The sequence below is a fragment of the Eretmochelys imbricata genome, chromosome 5 (genome assembly GCF_965152235.1).
Source record: "Eretmochelys imbricata isolate rEreImb1 chromosome 5, rEreImb1.hap1, whole genome shotgun sequence".
NCBI lineage: Eukaryota > Metazoa > Chordata > Testudines > Cheloniidae > Eretmochelys > Eretmochelys imbricata.
This window is the reverse complement of record NC_135576.1, coordinates 51,402,662-51,413,661: the sequence shown is the minus strand read 5'-3', so window position 1 is coordinate 51,413,661 and position 11,000 is coordinate 51,402,662. Positions and strand designations below refer to the sequence as shown.

Sequence of the window (11,000 nt, the reverse complement as noted above, 5' to 3'; positions counted from 1 at the left end):
TCAGTGCTATTAATCAGTCTGTGCCAAATGGGTCCGAGATGGAGAAATGATCTTTGACATTGTGTGAGCCTATCCATAAAGAGCTTTGAAGATCAAGACCAGAACCCTAAAGTGGATCAAAAAGCCAAAGGGGAATCATGTGCAGATTGTGGAACACTGGTACAAAGACACTTTCTTCAGCTGATCCTGTTTCAAAGATGAGCTATTTGTCCATGCTGTTATGCAACACATGTAGCTTCCTTGTGGACTTCTTTATCCAAACCTAGGTAAACATTCCAGTCTGGAAGTGATAAGTGCATGAACTATTGTAACAAGTGTTTGTGAGAAAGGGATGGGATCTCCTTGTTAGCCAGAGATGAGGGGAGAAGCTTATGCTGACTGCTGCTATTTGAGTATCCAGAGTCAGAAATGCTTCTGTAATATCTTTAGAGGATGCTTTATAAGCTGCAGAATGATTGCACACTGAAAAAAATCTTTCACGAATAAGGTTGACAGTTGCTTCTAAACGTAAAAAAAAATATTTGTGCAGCTTGGGATTGTATTAGTTCTTTACGCTGTAAAAGCCATAACATTCATTGGCAAGATGATACAATTTCAGTCATTTTAAGATACATTTAAAATGCATTACTTAGGGGAAAAAACTGGATTATTTTTTATTCTTGTGAATATAATCAGGCAGGTTCTCATCAGCGGTTTCCTCAATAAAATGACAAAATGCATTTTGTTCTCTCCCCTGTAACAAATGTCCAAAATAATAAGATGTTTAACAAAACGAGTGGAGATTTATAGAAATAAAATAGTTCTATACATTATGATAAACATTAATTTTACTAAATCTTAAACGTATGAACTTCACCTGGATTAGGCACTTCATTTTCATAGCAGCGATACTTTTTTTTTCCTTTTTCTTTTTAAGAGTGACACCAACAAAAATCACATTTCCATCTGCAAACTTATGCTTGTCCGAGAAACATCTAACATCACTTCAACCAAAAAAAACTTACAGTCAGTGGGATTTTATGGATTGCTACTTTCATAGTTGTGGTTGCTCCCTCACTGCCTTACACATTAACATGCTGGTATCACTCACACACACACACTGCCCTGGGAGAAAGTTCAGATGTAGTCTTTTTACTGACTCTGCTAGGGAGTTCCAGTAGCAGCAGTAAAGCTGAAGTCGAAACTGAAGAGGCAACAGACCACTGTGAGCACAGAGAGGAAAAGCGAGCTTAAGCACATTTGGTGCTGGTGCTCTTCAAGCCTGCTGATAACACCTTTATAAGCACGAGCAGCGGAACAGAAATCCCCTCATCTCTGCACCCAATGCATATTTTTCCTAAAAATTTTAATGTTTAATTTTAAACGTTGTTTAAAGGGTGATTTACCAGAATCTTTATTTTTTAAAATTGGCCAATATAAAAATAATCAAGTTGACAAAGTCCTTTATATTACTGAATCAAAGGTAAATATGAAATAATATAATGTGTGAATGTGAAGAGCCGCATATCACTAAATCAAAAACAGTGAATGAACAGCTGAATTAAAATTTCCCAGTATAAGAGACACAAAATATTTAATTTTTTTCAGAAATCAAAGTACAATAATCTTTAAAGCCATTATTTTATTTTTAATAAAATGATTTTCTAACAATTTACAAACATAATTATTCATATTTTCTAATCACACTGTAAACTTTATCAAATGCAACTAGTTGCCTTGCACTTATTTATTTTTTTAATAAACTAAGGGGTAGGGTAGAGAAATTCCATAAAATGAGCCTGCCTTTAAAAATTAAGTATGGAATATATTATAATGTTCCTTATTTTCAAAAGGTAACCCCCCAATAGATATACGGTCCACTTAACGTATATGAAATTGCACATTGTTCAAATACTTTACTCTGTACAGTAGTATATTTTGAATTGCTCATTGTTTGTTAATTACTACAGTCTTCAAAAAGGAAGGATCTGAAGCATTAAAAATGATCTAATCATTCATCTTCAGTTTCACACACACTACTCCATTTTTGTAGTTCCTGGGAATCATTTATATTCCATATTTTGGCAAAAGATTTTAGCCTTTTTCTGAAAAACAAAACCACAAAAATCAAAATAAGGACATGTATTTAAATTTCCAAATACATCAATTAGCCACTGAAAACACTGAAACTGTTTTAAAATATTTTGCATGCAGTAAAAAAGGATCGGGACTTATGAGCTCAAAGTAAAATCTTCCAGTAAGTCAAAACACTGTGCTAACAGTGCCCACTGTAAATATGTGGGTAAAATTTTCTACAATATACATTCAATATTTTTGGTCACTATGATAGGCTCATGAAATCCAACAAATTCTCTTCATGAGGCAGCTAAGGTACAGAAAGCAACAAACAAATGGAACTAAAGTCTGAGCACAATGTAAGTCAATGAAGAGAAATAGGAAAGTGGTTTACATAGATAAGAATATTAAAAACAATACCAACATTCATTTAATAGCAGTACTACAAGTATATATTTCAGCAATGGAAGAGACTGGAAGAAATTTGAGATATATTCTCATAATTTGTAAGTAAATGTGCATATCCAATTCCTTTTGTTAATTTTTGAGGCCCAAGAAAGATAGCGTGTCAGAGAAACTAAGTAGCAGCAAGATATTTAAAATGAGTGAGAATGTATTTCTGATATTTCACGTGAATATGAAAAGCTAGTGAAGTGCTCAGATATATCCAATTAATGTCCCCATATAACATGCAATGAGGTACAGAAAAAAATTGACAAGTCAGCTGGCCTTGCAGGTCTAGTGGTAGCACAATATATTGCTATGTAAGGATCCAGTTTTGATCCTCAAGATCATGTCCACATTTCCAGATGGGAAGCAGCTGAAAGCATACTAAATTCCAGTGGGAAGGAACCACTTCTTGTCAACTGCTCGTGATCCTATCTGGCAAGAGTCATGTTAACAGAAGAAGATGCATCTACCAGTAAATAATAGATGCATATTATCTAACTGACCACACTGCACTATTTTAAGAAACCTTTCTATCCCAAAAATATGAGTGCTTTTCCTTTTTTTTGAACATTTCATTTTAAAATGTAAACATTCACAATATTCAATATTACTATTAGAACCTGGTTGGGTATTTTTTTGTCAGAAAATGCTGATTCATCTAAAGGTCGCAATTTTGTTCTGATGTAGAATGGGGAAATTTTGAAATCTCAAAAATCATCATAGGACAGGAAAACCATCTCCTATCAGCCCAATAACGCTTTTGTCTTTGACAAAGAGTATATCACAAAGTAATGCTGCAGATCAAAGAAATGGGGATATTTCAACAGGAAAGGTTTCTCAACTCAGACCAATAATTGGAACCTGGGTCTCTCACATCCCAGGTGTATGCCCTAACCATTAGGATATAGAGTGAGTTGCTTTCTTTTTCTGGCCCAATTAATATTTAATTATACAAGGGAAACAGATCCAACAGAAGATACTGAGATACACCCATTCTAGAATAGCCAGCAGTCTGGTGGGTCAGGACACCTGCCCAGGAAATCTCAAAAATGTTCATGGAATAGGAAAACCATTTCCCATACAGTACTAATTACTATCAGTCCAACAAAGCTTTTGTACCTGACAAACAGCGTATCACAAATTATTGCTGCAGATTAAAGAAATGGGGATATTGTAGCAAATCAGCAATTTTTTAATAATTCTAAGAGTCAGAAATATAAAGCAACAAAACTAATTATTATTAAAATAGTTAAAGTCAAATTCCTTGGGTAAAAGCATCTGCAAAACACTCTGATATTAGTAAGATTATAAAACTGAAATGAATGGCATGAATAGATATATCTGTAAGAAAATGTTTTTATCAAAAAATAAAAACTGGAAGAAAGAATTAGGCACTATACAGATGGAAAACTTCTTATGGTATGCAATCAAATGATGTTTGATAATTTTGGACTAGATAACATACACATTACTTTAAGCCCCAGATTCTTGAAGGAAACATGAATAAAAGGATGTTATCTGCAAAGTATATGCAAGAGGTCTACACCATAGTGCGAGGTGAACGTGTGCACCGAAGACCACCTGGCAGCCCTACAAATGTCCTGGATGGGGACGTGGGCCATGAAGGCAGCTGACGAGCCCTGCGCCCGAGTCGAGTGTGCCCTCACAGTGGGCAGCGGGGGAACCCCTGCCAGCTCATAACAGGAACAGATGCACGAAGTGATCTGCTTAGAAAGCTGCTGAGTGGAAATCAGCTGACCCTTCGCATGCTCAGCCGAGGTGACGAACAGTTGTGAAGACTTTCTGAACGGCTTGGTCCACTCGAGATAGGAAGCCAGAGCTCGCCTCACGTCAAGTGTGTAGAGATGGCCTTCCTCAGTAGTGGCATGAGGCTTGGGGCAGAGGACTGGCAGAAAAATGTCCTGACCCATGTGGTAGGTGGAGACCACCTTCGGGAGGAAGGCGGGGTGTGGGCAGAGCTGGACCTTGTCCTTATGAAAAACCACATACAGCGGTTTGGAGGTTAGGGCCTTGAGCTCTGAGACCCACCTGGCCGACGTGATAGCTACCAGGAAGGCCACCTTCCATGAGAGGTGAGACCAGGAATACGTGGCCAGTGGTTCAAAGGGGGCCCCCATGAGACGAGCCAGCACCAGGTTTAGGTCTCACTGTGGAACTAGGGGCTTGGAATATGGGTAGAGATGGTCCAAACCCTTAAGGAACTGGCCGGTCAAGCATGGGAAAACAGCGTGCCTTTGCACCGGGGGATGAAAGGCCGATATAGCCGCCAAGTGTACCCTGACTGACGAGGGCGCCAGTCCCTGGGGCTTCAGCTGGAGGAGGTAATCAAGGATAAGCTGGATTGGGGCGGCCGTCAGGGAAACACCCTGCCTGCTGCCCATCTCGAAAACAGAGACCACTTCGCCACATAGGAGCGGCGAGTGGAGGGCCATCTACTTTCGAGGAGGATGTGCTGAACCTGTTCCGAGCATGTCCTTTCCTCGCCACCTAGCCACTGAGCAGCCACGCCGTGAGGTAAAGCGTTGCTAGGTTGGGATGGAGAAGGCAGCCCTGATCCTGAGAGAGCAGGTCCGGGCAGAGTGGCAACTGCCATGGCGGAGCTACAGCCAGCCCCGAGAGGGTCCCATACCAGTGCTGCCTAGGCCATGCAGGGGCAACGAGAAGGACCCTGGCTTTGTCCATCTTTATTTTCTCCAGGACCTTGCTGATCAGAGGGAACGAGGGAAAAGCGTAGAGGAGCTGGCCTGACCAGAACAGGGTAAAGGCATTGGAGACAGCGCCCGTCCCTAGGCCCCCCCGGAGCAGAACTGGGGCACTGTCGGTTCTGCCTGGTCGCAAATAGGTCCACCTGGGGAATACCCCACCCTCAGAAGAGCTGGTGAGCCACTTCCGGGTGTAGAGACCACTCGTGCTCAGAGGAAAAATTCCTGCTCAAGCAATCCACCCTGACATTCTAGGCGCCCAGCAGGTGAAAGGCTTCTAGGTAGATGTTGTGGGCTATTCAGAAGTCCCACAGACTGAGGGCTTCGTGGCAGAGGATCGGACCCTGCCTTGCCTGTTGATATATAACATCAAGGCCATGTTGTCTGTGAGGACCCTGACTACCTTGCTCTCCAGGTGCGAGCGGAAGGTCATACACACCAGTTGCACTGCCCTGAGTTCCTTGATGTTTATATGAAAGGGTAGGGCTTGTAGAGACCACAGGCCTTGGGTCTGAAAGTTCCCCACATGGGCCCCCCAACCCAGGTCTGACGTGTCGGACTCCACCTCCAACAATGGGGCCCTGTTCCTGAACGGGACCCCTTGGAGCATGTTGTTTTGGGCAGACCACCACCACAGGGAGGTGATCACCGAGTTTGGCACGGTGAGGACTTTGTCCATTCTGGGAGAACTGCGAGGCCAGCCAGAGCTGGAGGGGCCTCATTCTGAGTCTGGCGTGATTGCGTGCACATATGTGCACGCAGACATGTGACTCAGCAGTTGCAGGCAAGCCCTGCCTGTAACCACTGGGAACCTTGTGACTGAGTCTATGAGCCCTTTCAGGGTCTCAAACCTGTCTGGTGGGAGAGGCCCTGGCTGACATTGCATCCAGTAGCGCCCCAATAAACCCTGTGCATTGGACCAGGACTAATGTGGACTTGGTGTTGTTTATCAACAGGCCCAGGGTAGTACATGTGGACAGGAGGAGCGCCACATGATCCCTCACCTGTGACCAGGAGGTGCCTTTGACTAGCCAGTCATCCAGATATGGGACCCCCTGGCATCTGAGGTAGGCCGCTACCACTGCCACGCACTTTGTAAAGACCCTGGGGGCAGTGGACAGACCAAATGGTAAGACCGTGAATTGGTAGTGACTCTGTTCCACCATGAAACGGAGAAAGCGTTTGTGCCCCTTGAATATGTGGATGTGGAGGTATGTGTCCTGTAGATCGAGGGCAGCGTACCAGTCCCCGGGATTCAAGGAGGGGATGATGGAGGCCAGGGAAACCATACGGAACTTGAGTTTCCCCATGCCTTGCAGGTCCATGATGGGCCTGAGCCCGCCTTTGGGATAAGGAAATACCAGGAGTAAAACCCCTTACCCAGGAACTCCTTGGGCACTGCCTCTATAGCTCCTAGGTCCAGGAGCCGCCCCACCTCCTGCTTGAGCAGAGCCTTGCGAGAGGGGTCCCCCAGGAGGGATGGGGGCGGAGGGTGGTTCGGCGGGGAGGAGGTAAACTGAAGGGTGTAACCCCGGGAGATGGTGTTGAGGACCCATCGGTCTAAGGTGAGCCGTGACCATTCTGGGAGGAAAGCACACAACCAATTGGAGAAAAGGAGCTTTACTGGGGGAAGGTCCCTGCTGAGAATTGGCAGGGTACCCCCGAGCATCCCGTCAAAAATGCCCTTTGCCCATCTGCCTGACCTTAGAAGACCCAGGCTGGGGGGCAGGCCAGGATTGCTGTTGCAGGTGCTTTCTATAGTCCCGCTGCTTTTTGTGGGCAGCTTCGTACTTTGGGAGGGAAACGTGGGCAGAAGCCTGCTGCAGCTTGAAACTTGGGTTTTGCTGGAGGAGAGACATAGAGGCCCAAGGTCTGGAGGGTCGTGTGGGAGTCTTTCATGCCATGCAGCCTTGTGTCTGTTTCCTCAGCAAACAGAGCCTTCCTGTCGAAAGGGAGATCCTGCATTGACGACTGCGCTTTGCTGGAGAGCCCAGAGAGCAGAAGCCATGACGCCCATCTCATGGACACCGCTGAGGCCACGGACCGTGCGGCCGTGTCTGCTGCATCCGAAGTAGCCTGCAGGGATGCCCTTGCGGCCACCGCCCCTTCCTCCACAAGCACCTTAAACTCCTCCTTATTGCGCTCCTGGAGGGAGTCCTCAAACTTGGGGAGGGATTCCCAGAGGTTAAATTCGTAGCAACGCAGGAGAGCCTGATGGTTTGCTACTCGTAGCTGAAAGCTTGACAACTAATAAACTTTTTTCCCAAAAGTACCCAGCCTCCGAGAGTCTTTGCTCTTGGGGGTCGGGGCTGGTTGCCCCTGCCGCTCCCTGTGGTTGACTGACTTGACCACCAAGGAGCTGGGCGCCGGGTGGGTATACAGATACTCGTGTCCCTTCGTGGGTACAAAGTACTTGCGCTCCGCCTTTTTAGAGATGGGAGCCAATGAGGTTGGTGTTTGCCACAGGGCATTTGAAATTCTTGCCACTCTTTCATGGAGCGGCAAGGCCACCCTGCCCGGCGCTGAAGGGGACAGCACATTGAACAGGGAGTCTGAGGGCTCTTCCATCTCCTCAGCCTGGAGGTGGAGGCTCGCTGCCACTTTTTTTAGGAGGTCTTGGTGAGCCTGGTAGTCCTCCTGCAGGATGGAGGGGGGTGGGGCCACAATCAGCTCCTCCAGACAGAGGGAAGCTCTTGTGGTGCTTTGGGTGTCATCCAGAACCAGAGGATCCAACACCTGGTCGGACTCCGGGCACGATACCGAGGATACGGGTCCCCCTGACCTTTTTTCTGGCAGTCGACAGATGGACGCCGACAGTGCTTCCGAGGCCCCGGCCACCGAGTGAGCCCTCACCGGGGGCTGCGCCGGAGGCCACGGTGCCCACTGGTACCACTGGGCTGGCCACGACACTTGGTGCCATTGCACTTGCTAAGGCACCGGTGGGGCTGGCTGTTAGGGCTGGCTAGCTTGACCTGTAGACGGGTGGCTGTGAGGGGAGGCCGGGCTGGTGTATGATCCGCTCCTGCCTCTGGTCCAGGAGTATCGACGGTGCCAGGATCTACGTCGGCCATGGGACCACGATCTCGACGTGGAGGAGCAGCACTGACGGTAGTAGCTGCTCCGTGAACGGCCTCAACGAGCCGACCCACATCGGTGAGACACCAGCGATCGACGCCCGGGGCTACGGTGTCTTGGCGGGAACTTGGAACGGGAGTCCAAGCGGGAATGGTGTCGACTATCGTGCCACGACCGACTGCGGTATCTCCTGTGAGACAAGGACCGTTGGCGATGTCCGCCATGGTCCCATTGGTATTCGGTTCGTGAAGACGAGCGGTGCCGGGAGTCCCGGTTGGACGGCACCCATCTAGACAGTCTGGCTGGCATCGAGGGCGATCCACATGGATTGAGCCCTAAACAGTTGCTAGGCAGTGATCGGGAATGTTCCCTCAACCGAGACCGGTACCAGACCAGTGGCGACTGTGGTGATCCCAGTGACGGCTTGCCTCTGGAGCGTGGGGCCGACATCAGTGGAGCTCCGGGCACCAGCATGGACATGACTTCCCTGGCTGCCTGAAGGGCTTTGGGTGTAGATGGCATCCGTACATCCAGAGAGGCTACTCCGCTCAATGTGAGTCGGAGGCCTAGAGCCCGATGGGGATCCAGGACTACCTGACATGGGCCTAACCTCTGTCCCAGACTTCCCTCAGTGCTGTTGCGAAAATGGAGTCTTTCTGGTCTTCTTGGAGTGCCCCGTGGACGGGGAGCAGTGCCGACTGCATGATGGTACTGGAGGGTCTCCGCATACCGATGCCGCGGTGCTGGGTACCGGTTCAGAGCGGTGCTGGGGTCAGGGGCCAGTGCTGACTCCGTCAGGATGGCCCGGAGCCTAATGTCCCTTTCTTTTTTGGTCTGGGGCTTGAAAGACTTGCAGATCTTGCACCTTTTGCCGATATAGGTTTCTCCCAAGCAGCACAGACAATCCGCTTGCGGGTCGCTCCTTGGCATAGAGTGCCTACAAGAGCTGAATGACAAAGCCTGGGACGCGGGGCATGCCCCGGCTCGGGCTCGATGATTAACTAAACTAACTGAATTAGCTGACTACAGGTACTGCTGAACAAACGAAGAGTTCTGGGGACGAGCTGCAGCAAAGCTGGAGCTGAGCAGTTCTGACGCACCTTCACTGGCAGCAAGAAGGAACTGAGGGTGAGAGGAGAGCAGCCGCCCCTTATACCGCACCAGGCAGGCACTACTCCAGGGGTCGTGGGGGGGGGGGGGGGGGGTCGAATGCTCTCCCCTACGGGTACTGCTAGGGGAAAAACTACCGGCACCGGTGCACATGGCGAGCACGCATACCTATTGTGGAATAGACATGAGCAATCACTTGAAGAAGAACACTTCATTCCAGAAGGAAAGACCTAAAACTTTTCATAATAAACAATGCTTGCGACATTTTCTGAAGAACTCTGATGTCCCTAATGTTTTCAGCAGGACTTTTTACATTTAGCAGGGAAATAGTTTCGAGTCAAGGAGGTGCCTTTTGCCGTCACTATGTAATTCTATAAAGATTAGGCAGAGTTGTAAACTGTTGAAAATCACTATTTTCTGTCTGTGGCTCCCACAGTTGAGCTTGGTTTTGGCAACATACCAAAATCTCACAACATTATGGCAGTGTACACGCAGTGCCCTATTGTGTCACTTCAACATTTATAGTTAGGACAAAATCCGAACAGGTAAATGGATTATCTGGATGTTGCTGCTCATTTAAGTACTTCTTTGCTTAGGGAGATGGGTATTGCATCAGAAAGCAGGAGGCTCTGAGTTCACGAATCACTTCTACTGACTACTGCCGCTAATTCTGTAGCCTTCACATTTCTTATTAAGCAAAACCTCATACCGCAAGGAAAGTTTTCACAAGCTTGGAGCAGAACCCTGATCTCTAATATGGGAACTCAACTCCCATCTACTTAGCCACATTGCCTCTCAGAAAGAACCTACCATGATTTTCTCTCTGTCTAGGTTGTCTGTAAAAGAGGCCACTCATATATTTCAGTTTCTTGTGTTGTTGTCTAGTGGCTGGTGGACATAAGATAACAGCCTTTTCCTGCTGACAGCTAGCATAGTTAGTTCTGTAGTTCAGGTGGTAGGATGCTGTGCTGTGCAGGAGTAAAGAAGGCACACAGTTCAAATCTTAGTGATGATTCCTGGTGAGGAGTTTACTACAGTTGCAGACAAATAAATTTTCTTTTGCTTTTTCCCTTTTTAAAAAACTACATATAAAAAGCTATCTTAAAAGAATGACTATGGAAGCTTAATTATAAGAACTGTAAAATTCAGACAAGCCAGAATTAATACCTACTCAACTAAGATTAGGTTATAACGCTGCCTTAGCTGGTTTAAATTGTCTTCTCTTTGCAGAGTAATTTTTAAATGACTTTAGAACCTCACACAGCAGACGATAGAATTAAGACATTTATGAGCAACTTGAGGTTTTACTTTTGAATTATGAACCATATAATACTGACAAGTGTAAATTACTGCATAATTTTTCTTCAACTCTTTATATATCCTCTATGTAGATATTAAGGTTTTATTGTTCTGGTCTTAAAACATGACAGGATAAGAATTGGCTTTAAGCTCTGTACACTGCTTAGCTTCAAAGGAATTTTTTGTACCCCAAAATAATTAGGGCCTAAAAAATTGCCCTGGAAAGCCTTCTACCTATATTATTTATGATAATCAGAAAGCGCTTGATCTATATTACATTGCTAAGAG

General features: G+C 46.4%; 1 protein-coding gene across 3 annotated transcripts in view; it reads right to left on the bottom strand.

Moving 5' to 3' along the window:
* Positions 1-1,597: 1,597 nt before the first annotated feature.
* MSH3 (mutS homolog 3) overlaps positions 1,598-11,000 on the bottom strand; it is a 184,897-nt gene continuing 175,494 nt past the window's right edge. For all 3 annotated transcript variants that reach the window (XM_077817126.1, XM_077817127.1, XM_077817128.1), the window contains one exon: positions 1,598-2,084. In XM_077817126.1, coding sequence (XP_077673252.1) covers positions 1,991-2,084 — 94 coding nt within the window. In that variant the 3' untranslated portion in view covers positions 1,598-1,990. The remainder of the gene's footprint in view (positions 2,085-11,000) is intronic.